The sequence below is a fragment of the Varanus komodoensis genome, unplaced genomic scaffold (genome assembly GCF_004798865.1).
Source record: "Varanus komodoensis strain SLA01 unplaced genomic scaffold, ASM479886v1 scaffold8, whole genome shotgun sequence".
Lineage (NCBI taxonomy): Eukaryota > Metazoa > Chordata > Lepidosauria > Squamata > Varanidae > Varanus > Varanus komodoensis.
In genome coordinates, this window is record NW_025336481.1 from 2,298,418 (window position 1) to 2,325,059 (window position 26,642).

General features: G+C 53.8%; 1 protein-coding gene across 1 annotated transcript; it reads left to right on the forward strand.

The window, feature by feature from the left end:
- Positions 1–202: 202 nt before the first annotated feature.
- SCRT2 (scratch family transcriptional repressor 2) lies at positions 203–26,273 on the forward strand. The gene is made up of 2 exons (XM_044455125.1): positions 203–344; positions 25,573–26,273. Exons 1-2 carry the CDS (start codon positions 203–205, stop codon positions 26,271–26,273), a joined length of 843 nt encoding a protein of 280 aa, XP_044311060.1.
- The last annotated feature ends 369 nt before the right edge of the window (positions 26,274–26,642 follow it).

A 26,642-nucleotide genomic window follows, 5' to 3' on the forward strand; every position in this document is an offset into this window, starting at 1 on the left:
GGGGGGGGGGGCAGGACCGCGCTGCTGAGCTCAGCTATTCCTCGGCAGCCGCCCCGCCCCGCCCCGCGCGCCCCGCCCCGCCCGCGCCGCGCATCTCCGCCTCCCGCTCCCTCCCAAGCGGCGCGCCGGCGGCCGGGAGCTGTCCAAAGTGCTGATCGCGGCTCGGGAGGCGGCAGGCAGCGCCTCGGCTCCGCGGCGCACCATGCCTCGCTCCTTCCTGGTCAAGAAGATCAAGGCGGACACTTTCCAGCCCGGCCCGGCCACCCCCACGTACCACCCCCTGGAAACTTCGTACAATGAGCTGGCGGCGCCTCTGGGGGACGGCGACCCCGGGGTGGAGGATGGTAAGCACCGGGGGTGGGGGGAGGCCTCCGTGAAGGCTGGAAGGCACGGCGGGGGCGCGGGGCGCGCGTAACGGGTGTGCGCATTCAGCGGGGAGACACACGGGGGCTTGCGTGACGGGAGGTTCCGTATCCGGATGGGGGACAAGTGCTTTGCCGTTTCACAGAGCCTTTGCCTGGGGAGTCTCCGTTATTGAACACTGGGGGGAGGGAGCCTAATGGCTCCCTTTTTTGGCCCCTCCCCTCTTCGGCAACCACAGAGGCTCCTGAGCCTCTAGGGAAGCGAGGCAGATGTGGGCATCTCCTGCAGCAGTCAGCGGGCCTTCGGAGAAGGGGTGGTCTCTAAAACCGAAGGGAGCAAAATCCAACGCGAGCCCTTCGTGAGGAGCCGGAGTCTTTTCCCGGGGTGTTCACACAAGTGTGCGTGACCCTCCCGTGCGCAGGACTGGCAGAGAAAGGGTGTGTGGCTTGGGGAAGGGCAGTGTCGATGACCTCGCAGGGTGCCGTCAGCCAGGGATCCTGTGGAGGAAGGGGGGGCGCAAACTTCCCGCGGGCGGTGGTGCGGGTGTCCGGGGCGCTGATCGTGTCACATGGACCCCGCTTGCACGAGGAGTGCAGACAGCTCCAACCCATTTGTGCTGCATGAGATGGGAGAACGAGCGACCATAACTGTCTTTTTAAAGAGGCGGGGAGGAAGGGAAGAAACTTGGCCAAGGTCATCGGAGGGGCTAACGGAGCTATTCCGTGCTGCTCCACTGAACGGACCGCAGTCCATATTCAAGGTCTTTATGTGCTTCCTTTCATCGACCCCTTACAAAGGGCGGACAGCTCCCCTCCCGTTCCTCTGCGCGGCAGGGGCAGCGCTCTCCTCCGCTCTCCTTTCCCCAAGTTTATGACTCAAAGCAGCAAACCCTTCCGTTTGCACCCCCTATGATTTATAGCTTTGCTTCCCCCCCCACCCCCGCCATTTGCAGCCCTCCCATACTGGTGTAGGGTGACCTCCACGAGGTGCCAGGTGACCTATAAGAGAACCCTTCCCATTCTTACTTTTCCAAAAGATCATGCCCTCATTTGAAAGTTACGCCTTGCTGCGCAGGTTGGCACATGCCTGTTTTCTCGCCGTGTTCATTGCTCCAACCTCCAGGAGTCAAATTCCAGCTCAGTCCAGCCATTGAAATCGATGGGACTTCTGTTAGGGGGGCAAGCATTGGATGGAACCCAAGGAAAGGAAGAACAAGCTCTCTACCCATTCGGCCTTTTGGGGGTTGAACCTTTGTTTTAAGGATGCGTTCCTAGGGAAACCTCTTCCCACCTCACTGATGAGCCAAAGGCGCTACGGCTCCCAACACCCACCATCCCCTTCTGCATGGCGGTGGCGGCCTGCCGAACGGAGGGTCAGCCCTGTATGTGGCGGAGCCCCGATCCGCTGAACCCCGCAGGCGTTTGGTGCTCGGCTCCGTTGGACATTCTCCAGCCTTGTGCATGGAGAAGCCTGTGTGGGATCCATTGATGAGGACGGTGTTACTCAGGCAGACCCAAAGCACCCTCCCAGCCACCTGCCTGGAGCCTCACAACCCTCCCGACCCGTGGGGCCGGATGTTCACCGCCCTCCCCTCCAGTCTCGCCTCGTGTCCAGAAGCACCCAGCCTCCACAGAGGGGTGTTCCATGGAACTCCAGCCCAGAGAGGACCCCCCCTCCCAAATCTAGCCCATGAAGGCTTCAGCTCTCTCCACATTCCCTCCTTCCTGTCCCAGGTCCCACCCCTGAAGGTTACTGGGTGCCTGGGGAAGAGGTGAGGCGAGGATCTTCGATCTAGCGATGAAGCCACGCTGGCGAAAAGCTGTCAGGCATCTGACACGCCACAGCCTGGTCCTTTAAAAAGGCAAAACAAATCCGACGCATGCATTTCTCTCCTCCTCCTTCCCACTACGGAGGCGTCAAGGTGACTTAAGGCACAACCTATACATCTTCCGTCCTACATCTGGGGAATGCTGGGAGTTGCCAGGATTTCTTCTGTCCAAACCAACGTTGCCCTTTGGATCCAAAAAAAGCCCCACGTTCCTGCAAGAGGTCGACAGAAGCACGGACTGCGAACACAGCGCATGCCAGTTGCCAATGCTCGAGGCAAGAGCGCGTGCATGTTACTGGCTTATATATGTTCTGCTCTAATTTTAAAAATAAGCTACCAAGGAAACCCAACTCCTACAATCAGAAGTGCCTCTGAGCAAGGAGCAAGCCTCTCTCTTGCACTGTATTTGGAAAGGGTTGCTGTATACAAAGAGAACGCAAATTGGCAAGCAACGGGGAAAAGAGACTAAAAGGATCTGAAGGCAGAGGATGTGGAAAATCCCAGTGCCAGGAGCTGGGAAAGCAGCGAGGAAGGCAGGCAGCTGCTTAGGGGCTGTTCAAGCCCCACCCCCCATTACTGGAAATCTCGCTCAGCCTCCATCTGACATCTGAAATTTCACTCCAGCCAGCACATTTCCAAGCACACTCTTTTTTCCCAGCTTAAGCGAGGAAGAAGGGAAATAGAGACCTAAATTCGGGAGGTGGGTACTTCTAGGACAAGAAATCACTGGGGAATCGTCTTAAATCAGGAAGGCATGGCATGGGGTGTGTTAGAGCAAAGAGAAGACCCCGTGGCTGACTTGTACATGCCAGCCAGCACGGTGCAGGGGCCAGAGTGCCTGACTAGTAGGGGGAAGACACAGGTTCGAATCCCTGCGGAGCCATGGAGCTGAGACCATGACGCCAACCTACCTCACAGGGCTGTTGTGAGGATAAAAGTGGTTGAGCATAGACGTTCTGGGCTTCTTAGCCACCCTGTGAGCCAAAGCTTCTTTACATGAACGAATCAGCCAGCCAGCCAGCCAACCACTCTTACCTTCCTGTTGTCCATCTTATGACTAAAGGACCACTTCCCCATTTCCTCGGTCCGCCATCTTTTCTTCTGTGCAGTAGAACACCTGCTTTGATCCCTAGCAGAATCCCCTGTTTCCCCAAGCCATCCACTGGAAGATTTAGTTTTGTTTTGATCCCTTGGTCCCCAACTATGAGTAGAACAAGGCAGCCAGAAGCAAAGGCCGTGAGAGAACAAAGTGTGTCTTTATGTGCCAGCTCTCTGGGAGTCTGTTGGTCCCTAGAAAGGCACATCCTGTGGGAATGGTCCGGTGAATAATACCAGGTTGGGAAAGAAAGCCCCTCTCTGTTGAGGAGCCGCTGCCTGTCAGAGCAAACAGTACTAGGCTGCCTGGGTTGGGGTGGTTCTGGGATAAGGTAGCTGCCAACGTTCACAACCCCATGCTGGCTTTGGGGCACTGGCAACAACCCTGCCTTATCCCTTCAGGTGCCGGTCACACCGTGCTTTTCTGAATGCCAAGTTTCATGTCTGCAGTGCCGGATCTTCACCTCCTTGCTTCTGAGGAAGTGCAGGGTGTGTGGAAGTGTGTATGTGTCTCACGCTGTGAACCCTTTATTCTGGTGCTCTACTCGTATGGTACGTACTGTGACGTGTGACCAGCGTTTGTAGCAAGAGTTGCCAAGCTCTGCCTCACAGGCGTATTCTGTTCAGACGCTCCTGGTTTCTTCTCAGGCTCATTGTGTGCCGTTTCCCCCGTGCTCCCACAGGGAATGCGCGAGACAATGTCCTAGAGGGTTGTTAACCATCTCAAGGAAGTAGGCAGTTGATTCTGCCCTGGTGGAACCAAAGCAAAACAAAGAGAAATTGACTGGCAAAAGCTCTTTTCTCTTGCTTTGGGCGGGGGGTGCAGCTTGGGGGGAGGGCAGATCAATGGCAAAAGAAAGCCATGGGACCATATGGATCCTGTCCCCTGGGAGGGAGTCCAGGGAAGAGCGATCATCCCTTGAAAAAGCAGAGGGGGGAAAGGCAAAGGGGAAAGCGGGGCATCTGACATCGGCCACCAAGCGTTGGCCAAGCCATGCCAGGCCAGGCGCTCCATTGTGTCCAAAACCGGCTTTTGAAAGGAGCGTGGAAGTCCTCCTGCAGAAAGAGGTGCATGGATTAATCCACAAATGTTTCAGTTGATTGATTTATGGGGGTTCATTTTAATTAGTGTGCCAAATTTTCGTCAGTGGGTCTGTGGCTTAAAAGCACACCCCTTTTTGAGGCTGTCATTCTGCAGTCACTGGAGATAGTGAAGACAGACTTTCCTTTCTAGGCAGAAATGGCAGCTTTGCTCATGAATCATGTGACGTTCTCTTACATGTTCTTAAAATTATTTGTTACATCTTATATTTCCCCCCTCCTCTCCCCCCTCCCACACCCTGGAGCTCAGGGCAACAAACAGCTTCTCCCTCTTTCATTTTATCCTAAAACAACCCCGTAAGATTGTTGGCCCTGTCGGGGAACATTTGGGTCAAGATGGCACAGTTAACTTTGCCCCTGAGCAGCTGTTTGAATCTGGGTCTCCTTGGTCAAAGTCGGACCCCAAAGAAGCTCTCAATATACCTTCAGTGGACACCGATACTGCAATTCTGGTTGTGGCCCAAGTTTATCTAGCCTTTGTCAGCAGATACAATTCAAAAAAATACACCCCTCACATCCAACCTTAGAAACATAGCAAGTCAGAAGGGAACTCCTGGGCCATCTAGTCTGACCCCCGGATCCAGCTGGGTCGGCTCGTGTAATCCCCAGCATGTGGCTGTCCAATCTGTCCTTGAACACCCTCATGGATGGGGCCTCCACCCCTCCCATGGAAGCCCATTCCATAGCCAGGGGTTCTGATCGCCCAGAAGTACTCCCTGACATCCAACCTGAAGCCTGGTTCCTTGAGCTTTGCCCCATTGGACCATGTCCTTTCCTTCACCTTGGGGGAGAACAGGTCATGACCCTCCACCGTGTGACACCCTTCACATACCTGTATGTCTCTATAAGATCCCCTCGGAGTCTCCTCTTCTCCAACCCTAAGAATATTACTCGTCCCAGGAAATTGTTGGCTTCTGTGATGTCTTAAGGGGGACAACTGGCAGATTTCTGGGTGGTTTGCCATAGACCTGGTAGGAGTTCTAGCAACTTTTAGAAGCATATCTTTTTCAGCTGCAGCAGAAAGGAAAAGAAATAGGAATCTACATTCAGGATTTGAGTGAGTTAAGGATAAGAAGCCACCTTCTCCCTCCCCTGCTGCACAATATTCTGGGTTGCTGAAACACAGAATAGAATCAGAAGTGGATAAGATGACTGTGAGGATGATGATGGTGATTATGATTCCATTGCAAACCAGTTTCCATGCAAGCTTTGGCTCAGGGGGACGCTTGCTCCTTATTTCCATGGCTGCAGTTCCAAGTCTGAGGACCTCCTTTCCAAGAAGCATTCATAGGGTTGTGATACAAGCGTCTGGCATATTCCAACCCCGACACTATTTTCAAAGGTGGAGAAAGTGCTCTCATGAAAAGCAAAGCAGACCTCGGCAACCCTGCCAGGCCAGGGTCTAATTTTCCTTCTTTTAATGTGGTCTGATTGGAAAGTGAATTCTGCTTCACTCAAAGAGCAAGCTAAATTCCTTGTGATGTCCCGCTGCCTTCTTTGTCTGATGTAGAATTCCTACTTCGGGGAAACAGCTCCTTGATAATAGCTCAGAGACTTTGCAGGAAAGTCTTTCTTTGTCCTACTCCAGGAGAAATTACACAGTTCAGAAAGGAATGGAGGATGGAAGGCCCTGGACTAAAAATCCTATCATCCCCAGGCAGGATTCAGCTGAGTGAGAAGACAATCTGCCAAAAGCATTATGCTTCCAAGGCCTGGCAGGTCTCAAGCCAGCATGTTCTGTACAAGAAGGCTGGGGAGACACAAACTAAATGTGTGCTCCATTTTTCTGCCAAATCACCCGTGATTGTGGAACGACGGCGCGCACCCAGAGGTCAGCATGGCACAGATTGGCCCCACCTGAGCCATCAAGATTTGCCTGGGCATTTTGAGCATCCTTGGGGCAATTGCAAGGGACATTCGGAGGATCCAGCCCCTGCGAGGCCGTGCCTCGTCCTCACCTCAGCCCTCAGCCCCTGCTTGTTGCCAGCGGACAGGTGAGGAAGGTAAATCTGGCCAAGGGACTTACTTCCCCTGTTATGGACGGGATGGAAAGAAGCCTCCTGACCTGCCATCGCTCACTCCCTTTGCAGTGCCGGCTTCAGTCCAGTAGCTGACCAGGAAATTCCAGCCTTCGTGAGCAACAAGCCTGGAAACCGATGGCGGCTGGCAGAAAGGGCCCTTAACTCTTGCCGCTGCGTTCCTGCAGTAGGTCCGCTGTAGGTGCGCCTCAAATCAAGGAGCTGCAGTGCTGAAGGGAACTTAAGAACGCAAGAAAAGCCTGGCTGGATCAGGCCCAAGGTGCCTCTAGTCCAGGGCTCCGTATGCACAATGGCAAAGCGGCTGCCCACAGGATCCCTCCAGCAGGACGGGTGCAGGACCCCCTCCTGCCCAGCTCCCCAGCAGCCACTGTAGGCAGGCAGGCCGCCTCTGCCGAAGGAGGTGGCACCTGGCCGGCACGCTAGTAGCCCTGGGCAGCCTCCCCCCCGCCCCGCGAATCTCTCCGATCCCCTTTTGAAGCCAGCCAGATTGGAGCCTTTGGCACTTCCCGTGGCAGCAAATTCCATATGCCGCGTGAAGACGAGCTTCCCCTGATCTGCCCTGCACCTCCGCCCCCCTCGTTCAGCCTCAGGGGGGGACGCTTTCCCTCACCATGTGCTGTTTCGAACATCTCTTCCGTGTCTCCCCTCACTCACCCCTTTTCTGAGCTGCACAGTCCCAAGTCATCCGGTCCAGCCTGCCTCCCCGTATGCAGGACACGGCGGCAGCAACCCCAGGAAGGGGCCACCCAGCCTCTCCTTAAATATCTCCAGAAAATAGCCCACGGCCGCTCCCCTGCTGCCAGATAGCCCTCAGCCAGAAGGCTTCTCCCAGTCTTCAGCCCAAGTCTGGCTTCCCTACCCTTCCCACCTGCTTGTTCCAGCCCTTCCTTCTGCAATGTAATGTGTGAATGCAGCAAGGGGATGCCTGGGGATGCAGGGACCTGCAGGCATACTTGCTGAGGGACAGAGCCAGGCCGTGCATGCGCACCCAGGTTGCTGTGAGATGTGTGAACCAGGCACTGGTTGGAGGAGCTGGGGCGGAATTAAGGGGGTGAGAATGCTGCAAGTGGGGGGGGGGGGGTTGAATGGAGCAACCTGGGGGTGAAAAGAGGCCGCCGGGGGGTGTAGCGGAGGGTGGGGATTTGTTCTGTCATCAGGGTTCTGGACCTCCCCGTCTCCAGAGCGGTCTGGGTGGTCCCCAGCCATTGAAACCACACTGTCCCATGTGCCAAAATAGAACGTCAGCACTTGGAACCACCACTTCCTTTGGTGAGGCCACCTGGAGAGGAGCAAGGGATAGGAAACCTCCCAAAAGTTGGATTTGGAGGGAGGGAGGGAGGGAGGGAGGGAGGGAGGAAGGAAGGAGGCTGCCACATCCTGAGCTCCAGGCTTGGCCAGCTTGCCCAGTACTGCCAACACGGGCAGGCAGCCGGTTCCAGGAGAGACCGTTTCCAGCCTCCCTGGAGATGCTGCTGGGGGTCGGAGCAGGGCAGAGCAGGAGCGCTGCTACCGGGGGGGGGGGGGGGGGGGGGCCCCCGGGGGGGGGGGGGGGGGGGGCGAAGGCCTGCGGCTGGCACCGCCAGTGCGAACAGGGAGCCGGCCTGGAGGGCTCCGTGACCCGAGGAGCGGGGATGGAGGCCCGCCGTGGCCGCGCACAGGCATGCTCCGAGCGGCCGGAGGAGGAGGGGACGCGCGCTTGCGAGCCCCGGAGAAGGGGCTTTCGGTGCGTGGAGCCACCAGCGCCGAGCGGTCTCGAGGCAGCGCCGGGGCAGCGGGGGACGCCTGCGCACGCCGGTGCTGCTCGCTCTCCCCCCCGCCCCCCCGCCCCCCGCCTAATCCACAAATACCTGCCTGGGGCTTTGAGGCCCTTTCTTCGCTGCTGGAAAAGCTGAGCGAAGCATTAAAAAAAGGTGGCTTGGCATGTTCTTTGTTGCAGGGAAACGGGGTGCCCTTGAGAAGCCGAAGCTTCCAAGGATGCTGATCAAAATGGATTTGCTTCGCCCAGGTGGAGTGCTGAGCGGGCTGGACTTGAGCAGGAGGCGAGGCGAGGGGGCCGGCCAGCAGGGGCTGCCGCTGCCTGCCCCGAGGAGGAACGGGGGAGCTGTTTTCCACGCGCAACCCCGTGATCCCCCCAAAGGCGCCCGCTCTAGCACCGGGAGGGTGCGGCGTCCGCGGAGCTGCAGAGGAAGGTCTGTGGAAGCGCGGGCGGAAAGCAGCTCCGGGGGCTGGACTCGGCTCTGGTGCTGGTTTAAGCTCTAAGCCCCCTCCTCACAGCAGCCCCCGTGTATGGAAGACTGTGCCATGGGGGGCCCCCCTGGCACCAACTCTGCCATCTTTGGGAGACCGGCTTAAAACGGCCCTCTTCTGCCAGGCATTTCAGGACAGTCAAGGGCATTCATACGACGCTGGGCTGCCAGCGGTTTTAAACAGGTCCAGTTGCATTAAAACAGTTCTAAATTGTTTTTTAATTTTGTACATTGGTGAATATATTTGGCTAGTTTATGCTACTTTTATCGTTCCTGTGCAGTGTTTTATGCGTTCTATGAACTGCCAAGAGAGGGCCAGCTAATGGGTCTCACAGAAAGGACCTACATGAGCGTCCATTAGAAGCAACTAGGAGAACGCTCCTGCTGATTTATTATTTATTTGAGTATCTATTATCTTTACGGCCCACCTTTCTCCCATGGTGGAACTCAAGGTGGTTTGCAACCGGTTCACAGTGGTCTCCCTTTCTAGTTCAGGCCAGCCTCAGATCTGCTGAGCTTCAACAGGGTGGATGCTGCCATGCCTTCAGACCTGGTTCTGGGCCCGATACGTGCTACATTGCAATGAGGCTGCCACTCTGTGGCGTGCTGGGACCAGGAATGGCATCCCAGTGGCCTGTTTCTGTGGGCAATCCCTTCTTCAAGCCCAGCGACCTCGCCGTGTACCCGAATTCACAGGGGAAGCTGAGGATTCTGGCTCCTGCCCGCTTCTTATCCACTGCAGCTTTTATTTTGAGCGCTGCAGGAGCTACCCATGGTGCCCCAGGGTGACGAATCTATTTTGGAATTGAGTTCAGCACCGCGGAGAGCTCCTATGAAGCTCCGAACAGGCACGACAATAAAATAAGGCGCCCCTGCAGACAGAGGCGTCACCCGCCTCCACGGCGAATTTGATTGGCTGAGGGGTGAGACTTGTTACGTGTCATCATGCCCACTATGCCATCCCTGATTGGCTAGGATCCCCTCGCAAAACCCCTTGTGGGTTCGGGGAACATGCCAGGAGAGGGGCGCTTGAATGGCCGCCCACGCTTTGCACCAGCAGTGCCCCCACCAGAATGTGCGCTCACATCGACACGTTCCTTTACTTGGTTTCTGTCTTTCGAGGAGAAATAATGCTCAAGGAGGACAGTAATAAAGCACGCATCCAACATTGCTTAATTAAAATACAACCACATTAAAGACACAGCTGTTCAAAGGAAATAAGAAATAAATTAAAAATCTAGTTCAGCCACGAGACAGTTGAGCAAGCCAAAGCTCTCCTGAGCAAGAAAAGTTTTGCCTGCCAGTGGAAGGATGGTGAAGGTGGGGCTGTCCTGGCCTGTCTCGGCAAAGAGATCCCGAGCAGAGAAGTGCAAGTAATTTGTTAACGTTCACAGATTATACACCCTGGGCCATGCTTGTCTCCCCTAAATCGAGCTTGAAGAGGATAGCTGAAAAAATATTTAAAGTCTGCATCCATAAATGAGCACATTTTTTACACTTTATGGGGAAAGTGCTCATTTTAGGAGTGCTCTTTTGAAAATGCACATTGCCCACATAACAACATAACATAAGATTTCCCACAACAGCAGCAACAATCTGTCATGGGGAGAAAGAGCTGGGCTGGAAGATTCCGTGGCTGGATTTGGGATAAGGCCGCTCCTGAACTTTGGACCTCGTTTCCAAAACATGTGGGCTTGCTGAGCTCATGGGAGGAGAACTTGCGGGCTGGACCGCAACCTGGAGCTGGCCAAAACCCAGAAACTGGTCTTCTCAGTGGTGGCACCCTTCTTCCAGAATATTCTTCCCTAGTTCAGAAGGTGCAAACTGTGGCATGATTTATGCACCTGTTAAAGACTCCTCTCTGTTCTGTATCCAAGCTTTCCCTGAATGATTAGGCTGCTGGTTTGTGTAGTCCTTCCTGTGTTTTGGTTTTGGTGCTAAATACTGAAAGCATTCTAACTGAAGAGCTTTTTTACGTCTTAGGATGCATTTTAATTCTGGAATTTGCATTTAGAAATATATCTATTTAACATAAGGCAAGCAACACATAAACTGATGAAGCGAATTAGGAAATGCACTTCTGAGCATGAACAGAGTGTGCTTTCCTAACACTTCCACACGGCTGCCCCAGTTGACACACCTAGAAGCCATTGTCCCAAGAAGACACCCTATTGTACAAATGTGCTGCTACTGGGCACATGACGGCTGAGACAAGGGATGTTTGAATGACGGTTACTTTGATGCGCTATGAAAGATGCCAGCCATGTGCAGGTAAATGCACTGCTGGTCTCCGCGTCTTCCGTAGGGATGGAGGCAGCTTTGTAGGAAAGCGTTGCAAGCCCTCCATTCGAGGAAACCTGTGGAAGAAAAATACCAGGGAGGGAGCCGCTGCTGTGAAAAATTGCTGAGCAGAGCATTTTTCCACCGAGCGAGTGTGACTGCACTGGGTAAACAAGGGGGAAGAGCGGAAAGATCTGCATAGCGGAGGTGAGGAGAGGGCTCTGGGGCGGAATATCTGCAAAGCCCTCTGAATGTCATTTCCTCCCTCTCAAAAGAGGATTTTAAAAAAAGCACTACCATCCCTAGCAGAGGAGAGGACAGCCTGCCTCCGTGATCTTACCAGATACAAGGGTGCAGAATAAAAATATGAATTTTATCAAAATATAATTTCGCTCACTCAGGCATCTCCCCCACTTTCTAAAATAACAATCATAATCAATATTCTAGCTGGGCTGCAGAGCTGCCTGTCAGCCTGCCATGATCTTTGGCACTGTGCATTTGCACACGCTAGCGAGCAGGATGTGTGCCTTTCACTCCTTAGCCCTCTCTCCCTCCGGTCAGGGCTTCCAGGGGTGGCCTGTTTAGCAAAGAAATGAGGACTGCGGGCCCTCCCTAAATGCACGCACGCACACACATCTATGCAATTAGGTTGCTCACCGGACCCCCCACCCCTGGGCAAATTCTGCCCCTGGGGGGAGTGGATGCGCTTGGCTCTGCTCAGCCATCCTGCATCACAGTACCGCCCCATCTTGAAGAGGTTCAGGAAGGATTACGGGGAGCCACAATGCGCGCCGTGCAGCATTCTGCCCGATGTTCCCCCGCTAGTTGGTGGGGAAGGGGGCGTAGCGAGGAACCCAGGTGGGGCAGCATGTGGGAATCCTCCTCACCGGGGGAGCAGGCAGCAGGGAGTCCTTGACGCTCCATCAGCTGCACGCAGTGACGTTTCTCCAGGTCGTTCTGGGAGGGGAAGCGGAGTGCGCACAAGACCCGGCCTTGGCATCAGGAGAAGCGAGCTGCTCATTCGGAGGGGACCGCCGTTCACGGCCTTGGCCCTCGAGCACGAGAGCTTCCCAGAGGGTGGAGGGTGGAGCCAGAAGCTCTGCTGGAGGGGAGTCTCCAGCTCGGCTTCAACTCTTCACATGGGCAGAGGCTTCTCTTCTCGGCTTTGGTGCAAGGCGATTTAGAGCACAGCTTGTAGAGTCTCAGTAGAAGAGCTGCATTTTCAAAGGGTGCTTTGGTGCTTTGGACCCCGAGGGAAGTGAGGGACTGGCTCGTGATGGGATAGAACGGGGGAGCCCTGCTGGACCGTTGGCCAAGGCCCGAGTCTGCAAATTGCGAGGGGGGACCCCGGATGGGTGGCACGTGGCTGGGCGCACCACCTCTCCCCCTGGGAGACCTCTCAGGCCGGGGCAGGTGTGGAACGCCTGCACTGGGTGTTGGGCCACACAGACATACTGGGGCTGCTGCTGGTGTGCCCCCCCCCCCCCCCCCCCCCCCGCCGTGCGGTTTCCCTGGATGAGCTAGCTAAGGTAGTGCTGAGGAATCCATGGTGCTGAACTCCACCGGTGCACGGCGGGAGGTGGACTGGATGAGTCCCGGCTCCTGCGCAGCCTCTCTAATGATCTTGTGCTTTCAGGGGCTTGGCGAGTCCATCTCTGCCGCAGACAAAGAGCTGCACCATTGCTTTGAAAGTGCTGGCGGTGTGACTAGTCCTTAAGATGCTCAGCTGGTGGTGTTTGGCAAAGACTGTCCAATCTAATAACCCCTTTGAGGGGGAAGGCTCTTGCGAGAGGTGCAGCAGAGGCACTGCAGACTTGCCTGGGGGGGCCGGATCCCCATGACCCATCCCAAACTGCACCCAGTTTGCCCAGATGGGGACAACTTGGATGCTGCTGTTTGGAGCAGAAAGGAGTCAGAGGAATGATGCGCTCTTATCCATAAGGGCAACCCAGATATTGTGCTGCCGACGATCAGCTAAAATCTATTTGTGCTGTAAAGCTCTTCCCTCTTTCTCTTATCTGCCTTCAAACTCAAAACAGCGTAGGGGAAAGGGAGAGAAAAATCCAAGGAGCAAACATTGCAGGGTCGTGATGTTATAAAACGTCCGTTTATTTGGGGGACCACATTTGCTGCTCGCCAAATGAATCCCATCTGTGGCTGCAACATTCCAAATGGGAGAGATGCTTCGGATTTGCTTCCGTAAAGCACAGATGTTAGGGCAAATGGTCAGTTCTGGAACAGCGCCCTGAAAGGCGTGCTTATTTTAATCGTTTGTTTAACCATGGTAAATTGCATTAACCAGAGATCACAGGATCAGCCAGGGAGATTGCTGGCAGCAGCAAGTTCAGGCCAGGCAACGCAAACCCTTCTTGAACCGCTGTGGGGCTGGCATCCGAAGGGCCTTTGGCCACCGGAGAATTCTGCTGTACACCGAATTTAGGCTTCCAGTCATCCCGCCGAGTACGGCAGAGACAGCCACGCAGCAGCGACTCTGCAGTTCGGAGCGAGGTTCTTTCCTAGCCCTACCTGGAATCTGGGTCCTCCTGTGTGCAAAGGAGGCATTTCGCCGCTGAGCAAGGTGCCCCTCCTGTTCTCCATTCCAGCAAAAACATCAGCAAGCGAAAGCTCAGCCAGCAGCCAGGCCCAGCATTAAGAAATGCTGACAGGCCCCCGGGCGTCTCCCTGCTCCCATCAACGCAATCCTGCAGCACGGCGGCTGCAGAGGGGGAGGGCATGGCAAGGCCCAGTCCCGCCCAGTGGACCAGTATAGGGACTGGGAGGCCCCTATCCTGCTTGGGGGTCACAGCCCTGCCCTCTCTCCAGAGAGAAGGCAACCCTGATTTTGCCGGGCTTTTCCTTTCTTTCTTGCTGTTTTCTATAAATGCTAAATGTCCAGCTTGTTCAAGGACGGGCTGGACATGCACAGGGTGGGCATGTCGTGAGCGGAGCTGGCTGGAGCCGGGGGTCAGACTAGATGGCCCGGGAGACCCCTTCTACCTCGCTCGGTTCCTACGTTTCTAAATATTTGCGCAGGACTGCACAGAGCCCTTGGTGTGTGTGCAGCATACAGAGAAGCGACTGGAAAGGGGTGGCACAAGCGCTTGGCTTCAAGGGATTAGTCACTTTGGGATGGGTGTACTGAGGGCTACTAGCCACAGGGGCTGCTTGGAACCTGCTCATTCAGGAACAGTTTAGCCTTGGAGTCTACGTGCTGGGGAGCAAACGCCAAGGCACGGCCTCGCCGTCCTGCTCTGTTTCCGGGGTTCCTCCCCAGAGGTCCCTGGCCAGCCGCTTTGGAGCAGACAGTGCTGGAGCAGAGGCCTTTGAAGTGATCCAACAAGGCCCTCTCCTCGGTTGGGCAGAGCGATCCTGGAGCCTCCAGTCAGCATCCGGGGGGGACCTAGGATTTTTCAGAGCCTCAGGTCCCAGAACAGAAATGCTCCCAAACTTGGTGCTGGGGATCCACCACCACAGAAGGAACCACTCTGGCTCCTTCTCCAGGATCGTTCAGACCAACCCTAAAGAAGGGTAAAGAGGTTGTCTTGAGGCTGATGAAGGAAGGCGACTGGGCTGCCAAGATATGAGGAATTCCGGCAGTGCTCAGCTTCCTCACGTCCCTGTCGGAAACTCCCCAGCTAGAAAGCAGAAATGCAGAAAGGGAGGCGCACGGAGGTGAAAGTCCCCCCACCCTGCTGTGTAGGATACCCAGAATCCTCTAAGTCTGCAGGCTTATGGGACTCCTTTAGACTGCACCCTAGTGGTACCATCCTCCCAAACTCTCATTGCTGCTGAAGGTAAATGCTAAGCCTTCTCCCGCCCTCCCTCTTTCAGTGCTTTTCAGAGTTGTGATCTTCAATCTCCATCCCAAAGCATGTTCCCGCTTGTGTCTGTACCAGATTTCGAGTCTGATGATGTTTTAACACAACAATTTTTGTGTGCATCTTTCCTCGTGGACACATTAACTGTGCACGTTTCTGCAATGAACTTCCCCCAGATGTTTTGTTGCTGCTTTGCAGATCATCGCACACACTCAAAAGTATACAGGCTTCCCTCCCAGCTTGTGTCTGGGTTTGCGTTCGGGCTCAGGAGAGAAGCGAGAAATTAACCGAAGCGTGATGCTCAGACGCCCCTTCGTGCAACGACGGTGCTTCAGTTTGCTCTTCGGATGTTCTGAAAGTGCCTGAGATGCCTAGATCTCCGATCACAAGGCCTGCTGAGCGCATAGGAAAATGTCAACATCCGCTGAATTCATCACGTAAAAATAGCCATCTCTCCCAACATTTCACAGATGAAAATAGAAACCGCCTAATGATCTATTTTAAAACAGTTGTAATGCCCCCCATTCTGATGCAGTCGCCACCGCTTGCTGCTGTGCTTGCCAGGCCCGCTATAATTTAACCTGCTCCATTTGAAAAACCAAGGAGCCGTCCGCCATTTTGGCCCAAGTCTGTGCTTGGACAACACACGCACCCCATCAGCTGCTCGCCACAGTCCAAAGCCAGCCTTGCTGGAGCACGGAATGGCAAGCAGGGCACTGGTGTGCATCTGTATGTGTGTGCGCATGAGAGAGATGCGTCACCACTGTGCGGAGCTTATAGAAAGAGTGCCAAACAGATAGAGGTCACAAGGTTGGCAGAAATCTCCCTGGGGGAGGGGGGACAAAACCCTTTCTCCCAGCGGGCCCCTCTTGTACCGGCCTTCTTTTGCATATGGGTCCCATTTACGGATTGGGCCACCCCTTCTCCTGAGTGGACTTTACCAGGGATTGCGGACACAAATAATTCTTCCCTAACCCAGCAATGCTGCTGCTGGGTTGTTGCTGGCTTGTTTCTCCAGGATAGCCCTCTTCTGTCGACTCAAGCGAGAAAGGCTGGCTGCTTTGCCCGTTGCGCCCTTTTCTCTTGGACACAGAGGGCTTCTAGAGCAGTTGGTTCTACAATGCTCTGGCTTCATTCACAAAATTTTACAGGAGGTCGCAGACATCACTGCCACCTTCTATTTTTTATTATTATTATTATTATTATTATTTGCAACCTTCCCGGGTTTTCCCACTGCTTCATCCGACTTTTTCTGACCAAACAAGGAGCCCAAGGCAAAGGGGTCCATGACTGGCATACGGCCTGTGCCGGCAGAGATATTTCCAAAAACTTTCAGCCAGACGTGCTTTTATTGAACCACTATGAGTCAGAAACGCTTGAGAAGCACTGCAAACCATCCCAAGAGCAACCAGCAGACTCTAATGTTGTAAACTACCAGGAGAGTTTTGGCTACTAGGCATGATAGTTATTATATTTATACCCCAGATTTGTTTTCTGCCAGGGATCCAGGGCAGTCTTCCTCCTCTCCATTTTATCCTCACAACAACCCTGTTTTGTAGGCCAGACTGGGAGTCAGGGACTGGCCCAAAGTCACCCAGTAAGCCACAGGGCCAAGCAGGGGCAAGAACCCCCATCTCCCAATTCTGCACGGAGTTCTTCCCTCTGCCCATTCCTTGCTTGCAGGATGGCTTCTCTAGGGATGAGATGGAAGCCAAGAGGACTTTACCTTTCTAGAGGCCTCCTATTAACCTTCTCCCCTAATTTGGCTCCACCAACCATGGTGTCCTGGAGAAGTTCTGGAATACAATGCCCAGCATTCCTGGCCATCAGGTGGCTGGAGCTAATGGGAGCTGAAGCCCTAAATGCACTAGTTAGGCAAAGCTGCCCTGATCCGTCCCAATCTGCCTGTTTCCCACCATCACAAAAAATGTGCCATAGATAGCAAATGGTCGCATGTCTGGAGGAATTCTGCAGCCAGGACACCCTGTCAACACCGAGAAATGGCGATGCATTAAGCCGTCTACAGCTCATCACCTGTGCAAGCGTAATTCTCCTTTCAGGAGCTCTGGGTTCCCTGTTTTCCCCAGCTGAGCAGCACTGGGAACTGTAGCTTTGCAAAGGCAAGAACAAAGCCTTCCCAGCAGTTTTCCAAGACTACAACCCCCAGAACTCCTTGCGGGAAACCATAAAAGCTAACTTGCTCTTAAACTGATTTAAACGTGCAGTGCCAGGGAGCAATTGTGCCTTTGCGGGGTAGTTGGTTGTTTTTTGTGGTTTGCCAAACAAGAGGGCAAACAACTCCGGAAAGTGAGAAGCTGCTTCCAGCAAGAACCTTTCTTCCAATAAAAAGAACCAAGTGGCTTATGACCTTTGTAAGATAAGCGCATTGTCGGGCGTGAGCATCCACAAACCAAGTCTCCATCTTATACTTGCATCAGGAATATTTAGTCATTCTGCCGGTCTTCAGTTCATTGCTTACATCTCATCAGATAAAACCCTCGATCTCTTCTTTCCAAGCAAGAGTGAATTGAAATGCTTCCTTTGAAAGTATTTTTAGGCAAAAATGAAGGTTGCCTTTCCACGTGTGACACTCATCTCTGACTTCTGGCGACCCTTTGAGTGAAGGCCCTCCAAGACGCCCCATTCTCCACAGCCCTGCTCAGGACTGGGGCTTCCTTGAGGGAGTCCATCCCTCTCTTATTTGGTCCTCCTTTTCTTTGTCTGCCTTTGACTTTTCCTACCATGACTGCCTTCTCCAACGAGCCGTGCCTTCTCACGATGGCTCTGAGGTATGCCAGCCTCTGTTTTTGTCAGGTTTGCTCCTAGGGCAATCAAGCTCTGGCTTGGTTTGATCCAGGACCATCTAGTTCATCTTTCTGTCAGTACAGGGGATTCACGAAGCTCTCCTCCAGCCCCATGTCTGAACGCATCTGTTTTCCCCCGGTCAGCTTTCTTCACGCTCCAGGTTGAACACCTATACAGAGCAACAGGCAAATTCAACCACGGTGGTTTTAAAGGGAGAAATGGGAGGGATCCCTTAGCTGTGCCGCAGTGCGATCCTGTACATGTTCACAGAGAAGGCAGTTCATGAGGAGTAACTCCCAAGCAAGGATTGCACCATAAATGTCATTTTGTGGTAAGTGTGACTAAAGTAAAGACAAAAGCTTACGCATCTTTAGACAGAAAGCAAGGCTCACAACTCTCAGTGTTTCCCTGTGTGCCTCTTTTCCTACCTAAAATGCATAGGATTAGCACCTTAAATGCCTATATTAAGCTAGATTGTACCCTCAAGTTTAAAAAAAGTTCACAGCTACAATTCATTTTCACATTCCTTATTTGGCATGGAGCACCTTTGTAAAGTATTGAACATTCTGTTGGTCTGTTTTCAATCATCCATGTGTGACGGGTAACATCATCTTAGAGAAGACAGAACTGAGAAACTAGGGGAAAACAGGGTGAATATTTTTAATGGATTTCTAATTTAAATTGGATCTTTAAAATTTAAATTGTTTTTTTTAAAAACAAAATTCTTTTTGAGGAAAAATCTATCCAAAGATAGTCGTCCATTTAAGATACATTATGGTCCAAAGGCTATTCATCAAGGAATAAGGATTAGTTTTTAATAATGCAGCATGAGGCTGTATATTCATGCAATGTTTAAAATTTGCGGGGGGGAATTAATTCCATAACCAGATTTCTGTAAGATTACTGGGCAATTTTTCTGTCTAGAATGCTTGGTTTTACAGTTCTCAGAACAGTGAATTTGTGCCTGCAGAGATAATATGCCTCTTCTTCACAGCAGAAATGTTATAAAATAAACATACAGAGCTGAGAAAAAGACCTGAATCCCATTGTTCCTTTGCAAATCTAGGTACACAGAATCAACCTCCTAAGTGCAAAGTTTCAAAAATCCAATGAATAGAAGAAGATTGTGAGGAGTGGAATAGACAGGCACAAGAAGCTAAGTCTGAGGAGGGAGGGGCAAGCAGTAAAAACGAAAATGAAACTTTTGAGCAGAAGGAGCCACAATTGTCGGATCTTTCTGTGTATAGCCTGAGATTTATCATATTATTATTTCCCTGGAGGAGAAAACCTATAATGGCAGAAGGCTGCAAAAGAGACCCAGTTGGGAAGTATTTTAACGAAGCTCCTCTACCCACGGGTAAGGCGGGCAGGTGTGCAAATTATGCAGAAAAGCGTGATTTAAATCTAGTCTTGCTGACTAGTGATTCAAATTGTGATTTAAATCAAAACCGCCCTGGGGGCAAATGTATGTATAATTCTGTTTTCCATAGTTTACATCATGGGGATTTTCGAATGGGACACCTATGGGCTGCGGCCTTAAAAACTGGAATACTTAGGACTGCAATTCCTTGAGAGGAATGAGCTCTGTGGTTGTGCAGAGAGGACAACTTGCTCCGTTTTCTCCCTTCTTTCTCCAAGCGAACCGTTTCCTCACAGCTCCTCGGCTCCAGCTGTTCTTACCAGCAAATCGAATGCTGAGTGAGACATCTGGCCCCACGCCCCCATCGGCACTTCGGAAGCCTTGTGAGTGTTTTAAGTCACCGCCTGCAAATGCATCCCATTTCGTTGCTATCAGATGCCTCGGTTTGGGGAAATGAAAGCGAAAGCTGGGCTCCGTTTTCAGAGTATCTTTCTGCAGCCTGCTGAGCTGCCCCAGATGTGCTGCAGCTGCCGTGCGACACATCTGGAGCAGGCTGCCAGGTTAGGCAGAGGCTTTCGAGGCTTTGGAAGGAGAGGGGATGGTGGCGCTGTTGACCCAGGGCATGGCTGTGCCCCACGCCCATTGAGCAGCTCCTGGTAGGCCACCCGTCCGCACCCTGGCAGCCCAGGGGAATATCCCACTGCACCTCTGGTGCATCCCAACCGGCTGGAGCACCACTCCCAGCCACAGCCCACCTGGGCACAAGAGTCAGCCCCCGGGGGCTTCCTCCAAGGGTCAACTCAGAGGGAGGCCTGGACAGAGGCAACATGGGGAAGGGCTTTCTCCGTGGCGGCCCCCCTCTGTGGAAGAACCTTCCTGCCGAGGTGCCAAATTTGTCCTCTTTCCAGCACCAGGTTAAGATGGCCCTTTACGCCAAAGCTTTTCAAGAGCAGCTCAGCCACCCAGGGGTGCAAGGGGGCTACCAACCCAGAAGATTGTATTCCCCTTTTACAGGCCCGTTGCCCTGCCTATTTTAGATATTTTTAGTTTATATTAATGCCTTGTTTTTATATTTGCATTTTATCTTTTTTTTTTTTACACACAGCTGTAAACCACCCAGAGCACTTCGGCTCTGGGGCAGTATGGAAACGAAATTAATTAATTGCATTCATTCACAGCCTCTGCCGGTTCCCCGTGAATCTGGCCACTTGCTGCCACGCAGAGGCTCTTTCAAGCGCTGACCTGTCACGGCGCTGCCTTTCCTTTCGTCAGTCAAAAGGAAATTGGACAGGGCGGAGAGACAGGCCAGAGAAAGAGGTCAGCTCCTTTCCACTTCAGTTCCTCTTATTTCCCCAGAGAAAGGAGGACGAGCGCTTCCGGAGCCGGGATCCGAGCCGTGTGCCTGATGCTCCTTTGTTCACCAGGCTCTTCCACGCCACATCCTCCCTCTGGAAAAAGTGGGGAGAGAGAAAGAGGGGGAGAGAAGGAGCGAGCCAGCGAGCGAGGGAGGATTATTCCCCTGCAATCCATAATGAGAAGGCCTGGCGGCACGCTTTCTCTGCTAGGAAATGTAGTTTGGAGCTCCAGCTTTTGAAGGCTCCTGGCAGGACACCCCCAAGCCCGCCCCCGTTCCGGGGGTCTGCCTTTCTCGGCATCAGCACTGCTGGCTTGCGTGTTTGCTCACTCGCTCAGAATCCACCCCCTGGCATTTGTGGATTTCCTCGTCTGCTCTCCCCCATTTTTGGAAGGCGAGCCAAGAGGAAGTCTGCGATCGCTCACACGACGACGGCTGCGCAGCCAGCTGTCTTCCTCTGTGTGGGGTGCAGCAGCACAAACAAAGGCTTCTCTATGGGGCGCTGCTTGTGGGGCGCATGAGACCCAATTCCTGGAGAGCGTTCTGCCCATGTGCCAGGCTGCTACAAGGCAGACCAGAGTCCGGGGAGCTGGGTCCGGGGAATCCGAAGGACCCCACACCCAAGATGGGCTTCCCCACATCACGAGTCCCTGTGGGGATGTGGACCTTGCAGGGGTGGGTCGAACCCTGCCAGCACCCGTCCCTCCAAGCATGCATGGCCTTCCAGGGAGAGACAAGCTGAAGGGAAGCCCGGGGACACTGAGCCCCCGGTGGGTCAGCAGTGGCACCCCAAACGTCAGCCAGAGGTCGGCCTGAAAGAGAGGCGCTGCCTCTGCAACCACGGGGGGGGGGGGGCTGCTTTCCTGCTGGGTGCCTTGGGACTGAGTGCCCCACGGCCACCCTTTGGTGTGGGGAGCTGCAGGTCCTCCGGGGCGGGAACGGCACGTGTGCTTCCGAGCAAGCCCCCATGAATGCTGGGCGCGCTCACCAAGAACTTGGACCCTGGGCCTCCCAGGGAGCCGAGCCCAGGGAATCAATAGCCTCCCCGTCTGACTCAGCCTAACCTGGAGCCCAGACCCACCCCTCTGTGGGGCATGGCCAAGCTCCCACAGAGAGGAGAAGCCGCAGCTCGGTGCCCGGGACGAGCTTCTCCTGCCGCGTTCTCCAGCGAGGCCTGGGCACCTCCAGCCTGCTGCTACCTGGTGGCGGGAAGCCCGTCTTTCCGGCGAGACCCTGGGAACCAGACCAGGCGAGACCTCAGCCCTGGGCTTGGGCGCCCTACTGGGCAGACCTTGCTCCACTCAGCAGAACGGCCTTCAGGGGCTGACCTTCCAGGCCTCCTCTGGTCCTGGAGGTCGCATGGAGCCTCAGGGCTAGAGGCCACACACAGCTTTCTCCCCTGTGGCTTTGCCCAGCCCGCTCCTGAAACTCCCAGACGGGTGGCCGTCAGTCCATCTTGGGAATCCCGCCATCTCTCTCTGTGCCATTGTCTGCAGGGAAGGAGCAGATGGCCAGAAATGCCTCGTTCTGCCTGAGACTGGGCTGGACTCACGCCAACCTATTTCAGGGGGATTCCAGGAGAGGCCTAGGCAGCGGAACCTACTCCTCACTTGGGTCAGAGCTGCCTGCTCCCAGTGGGACGTGCAAAAGTAGGACCTCCATCAATACACCAAACCAGGAACCTTCTCCTTGTTCTCCCTCTTTTCCAGCTTTTCTTGAGCTGTCCTTGCTGACTGGCACGGGCAGCTTCAATTCCCACCCCCTGGTTAGGCCTCTGTGTCCACGCCTTGCCTCTTTTCCACTCTTGCCCTTGAGTTCTGCTGGAGCTTTGTCCTGATAAGGAGCAAGTTTTGGACTTCAACCTGGAGACACAATCTCACGCACGCAGCATGTTCAACTCTATGTGTTGCCCAATTTAGTACGAATAGTTTTAAAGGGTTCAGAAATACAACATGTTTAGGTGTGTATTCTCCTGGGATATGCACACAGTTCGCATCAAACAAATCTTTTCTTCCCCTTTAAAATGTATTTCATTGTATTGTAATTACATGTTTAAAAATTATTTAGCAGCAAAGCCCAACATGGTTAACAATATGTTGATTATTTGCTAAATTAAGCATCTGGTAGCAACAGCCACGCCAACACATGTTTTTCACAAGACAAATAGAGAGCTCTTCCATTTAAATTGCATTTTACAAACTAATCCCCCCTCAAAAAAATAAAACTAACAAAAAAACCCTTGCACAATTGTGTGGACCATAAAAATATTTCCAAAATCCATATAAGGTCCATTCACACGATCACCATGGGTTAAAATAACAGTCCATGGTTTTTCCCTCTGACATCCAAGGTTTGGAGAACATGGCAAGCTGCCCCAGGTGGCTGACTGGGTAGTCCCATGGCGCCCAGCATAAGTGTGGGTTAAACAAGCCATGGTGTCTTCTTGAACCCATGGTAATCATGCAAACCAGCCCATCCTTGACCTTTCTTAGACCACCTCCAAGATCACAAAAGAGACGCAAACTTTCCCCAACCAAATCTCAGGCAAGGGGTTACAGAAAATAGGTTGGCAGTGGGGATTGTGTGGGGAGAAGGTTGGCCGGATCTGGTAGTCACGATGTGAGCACAGAGGGAGACCCAAGATGCAGAACTGGGGCCAGCCAGGTCGTGTCTTCCCCAGCCAGGAGACTGTTTTATTACATTGCTACATTGTCCAAGAGCCGAAATAGTTCTTGGCTTTCACGCCCAAGACCAGCTGCTGCTTTATTTATTTAGCTAGTTAATTTCTATACCATCCAATAGCCAAAGCTGTCTGGGCAGTTTACAACAACACAGAAAAATACAAACAGCATTTTAAAAATCCTAAAAAAGATTAGCATATTAAAATATGAAACCAATTTAAAACACATTAAAAAGTTACAATAGCTTATCCAAATTAAATCATAAGACCTGTTTAAGGAGCTAATAAGAGTAAACTAATTAAATTACCTGTGGTAAAGAACAGTCTTAACCTGGTGCTGAAAAGGTAATAAGTTGGTGCCAGGTGGACCTCAGTGGAGATCTTGTTCCATAATGGGGGCCATGACTGAAAAGGCCCTTCTCCTTGCATAGATTGCACAAGCAATTATGGTAAGCAGAAGCCATGTGCACAAACTGTTTTTAATTCTCTTGGGGAGGATCAAGGGGAGAGGAATCATTTAATTAGCCCACTAGCTGGACATCACATCAAACACTAATGTCTGGTGTCCCTGCCGCATGGTCCACAAGCACAGCAAACTTCCTTGAGGGTGGAACCAACTCCTTTTGGTAAGGAAGAGAGGAGGGGAGTTCAGTTGGATGAATCCAGGCATTACCGAGTGCAGGCACTGATTCAGAACAGTCACCACCTCACCTGAGTGCTCTGAAAAGGAGAGGCAGAGCCAAGTAGCATCTGCATATTGAGGATATCTCACCCCAAATCTCCAAAGGACCTCTCCCAGCAGTTTCATGTAGATGTTAAACAGCAGGGGAAGTAAGACAGAGCCCTGCAGAACCCCATGGCATCACTGACATGGCACAGAGCAACAAACCCCCAGTGCCATCTTCTGGAATCAGTGAGCCAGGTAGGAGCAGAGCCCCTGCAAAGCAGTACCTCCTACCCAGCCAGCCCATGCCGAAGGAAACCTTGGCTGATGGTATCAAAAGTCGTTGAGAGGGCCAGGAGAATCAACAGGGTCGCACTCCCCCATCTCTCTCCCAGCTGGGCTCATCCCGCGGGGTGACCAAGGCCGTCTCCGCTCCAAAACCAGGTCTGAAACCCCACAGAAATGGCTCGAGGCAGCCCATTCCCTCCAAGAGGGCTTGGAGCTGCCCGGCCACCACCTGCTCCAACAACATGCCCAGGAAGGAAACGTAGGCCACAGGTCTATAAACATTCACATCCACTGGGTCCGTGTTAGCCTTTTTCAGGGGCGGCTTGATTATGGCCTCCTTTTGAAAGCCTGGCATCACTCCCTCTCTCAGAGAGCCATTCGCAGCCTCCCGGACCCAGGTGCGAATCCCTTCCTTAGCCACACTCTAGCACAAAAACAGCCCTGGCTGGCCACCATGAATTAATCAAACACTTTAGCCAGAAGCCTCCTGTTGAGATCAGCTGGGGAAGGGGAAGAGACTTGCTGGGAGAAGGAGAGATGGACTCCTGACTTGTACCACACATGCCTGGGTTTGGACGACAGAGAAGCAATGGTAAAAAAAAACCCCATGGCTTGTTGTGTTGTGCAAACCTGGTCATAGCATCCCTGGCTCAGCCCCTGGTATTTCCAGCTACGTCTGGGAAGGACCCCTTCTGGAAGGTGCAGAGGCCTGGGCCACATCACTGAAGGAAAGACTGAGACAATTTCATGTTGTGAGCCGCCCCGAGGCTTCGGCGAATGGGGCGGCATAGACATGTTTTAATTAATAAATAAGTAAGTAAGTAAGTAAGTAAGTAAGTAAGTTGATCAAGGGACTGACCCAGCGCAAAGCGGCTTTTTATGTCCCAGTTGATTGTTACGTCCTTATCTGGACAGAGAACACCTGATGCCATGACCCAGGCTCCAGCGAGCACTCGTCTGGACAACGGCAGTGTGTTACGCAGGGGGCCGCCCTTGAAAATGGTCCAGAAATGCTGGCCAGTTCAAGGGGGGGCAGTGAGATTGTTACAGGGATGGTCCGTTGCTTCCGCTCCTTCTCCAGCTGCAAGTACTTTTCCATCTGTACTTCCTGCCAGTCCGGGTCCAGGGCCCAGTGCAAAGAGCTGGAGGGAACATTCACAGCCCTAAAGAGCTTGACTGCCTCCACCCAAATGTGCCTGCCTGGACTCCAAGGTAATTTTTAGGGGATCTCTCCAGGTCCTCTTGCCAGATGAATGTGGAACTGGAGCCCCTCAGAAGAGGGTCTTCTGGGCTGTTGTTCCATGCCCTCCCCAAAGAGCCCCACCTGGCACCTCTGGTGCCGTATCGTGAGCAATCTTTCGCTCCCGCTGCTTCAAAATAGCCCACTGAATTTCTAAATCTTTACACTGCTGGGGAGTCTTAAAATGCTTTTCAGCTGTAGCCTTCTGTTTTTGCTTACTGTGCTGCCTATCACGTTTTCACGGTTGAAACCCACCCCAGAACGCCAGCTGTTGGGCAGGACACAAAGGTACCCCAAGAAGCAGCTGCCAGGCTCTCCAGCAGGGGTCTGACCCGAACCCCCCCCCCGCCCCTTGACCCGCCCCTTGACTGCCCGCCTGACGTGCCCGCGCCTGTCGCCCCCTCTCCGCAGGGTACCTCCAGAGCTGCCTGGCGGCGTCCAGCTACAAGAATGAGAAGAAGAAGCCGGGGCTGCGCTCGGACGCGGTCTACGCCCCGATCCACGAGGACTACAGCGACCCCGAGAGCCCGCAGTCCAGCCTGTCCTCGCACTACTTCAACGGCGAGGCCGCCGTCACGGAGAGCTACTCCATGGACGCGTTCTTCATCACCGACGGGCGCTCGCGGCGGCGCGGCGAGGGGCAGCGGCGCGGCAGCCACCGGCACGCGTGCAGCGAGTGCGGCAAGACCTACGCCACCTCCTCCAACCTCAGCCGGCACAAGCAGACGCACCGCAGCCTGGACAGCAAGATGGCGCGCAAGTGCCCCACGTGCGGCAAGGCCTACGTGTCCATGCCGGCGCTGGCCATGCACATCCTGACGCACAACCTCAAGCACAAGTGCGACGTGTGCAGCAAGGCCTTCAGCCGCCCGTGGCTGCTGCAGGGACACATGCGCTCGCACACGGGCGAGAAGCCCTTCGGCTGCGCGCACTGCGGCAAGGCCTTCGCCGACCGCTCCAACCTGCGCGCCCACATGCAGACGCACTCGGCCTTCAAGCACTTCCGCTGCAAGCGCTGCGAGAAGACCTTCGCGCTCAAGTCGTACCTCAACAAGCACCACGAGTCGGCCTGCGTCAAGGGCCCCGAGCACGCCTGCGAGCGCGAGAACTGAGGCGCGCGCGGGCCGGTCCCTGCGCGCCGAGGCCGGAGCGGCCCGGAGCCGGCGCCCCGCTGCCGCGGGTGCGCGCGGCGGGCGGGCGGGCGCCCCTGCTGACCTCGGCGGCGTCTCTTCCTCCTTGGAGCGCAGCCGGCCTTGGAGGGACGCCGCCCCCGTCGACCCCAAGACCCAGCCTCGTTCCCCCTCCTTCCTCCCCAAATCATCAGCTGAAGCAATAACTCCATTCTTGCTAGCAAGGGGTGGTCTTCGAGAGACCCCAGGCTTGTTCCCCAAGTGAGACAAATCCCCCCCCCAGCATTACCTAGAAGAAGGGGCACCACCCTTCCCCCTTTCAGAAAACTTGGGAACCTCCAGGTGTATTTA

Excerpts from the sequence above, each read along its gene's own strand:
- SCRT2 (XM_044455125.1), top strand. The coding sequence starts at position 203 with ATGCCTCGCTCCTTCCTGGTCAAGAAGATCAAGGCGGACACTTTCCAG. Across the intron at positions 345-25,572 it reads CGACCCCGGGGTGGAGGATG|GGTACCTCCAGAGCTGCCTG; the intron begins GTAAGCACCGGG and ends CCCTCTCCGCAG.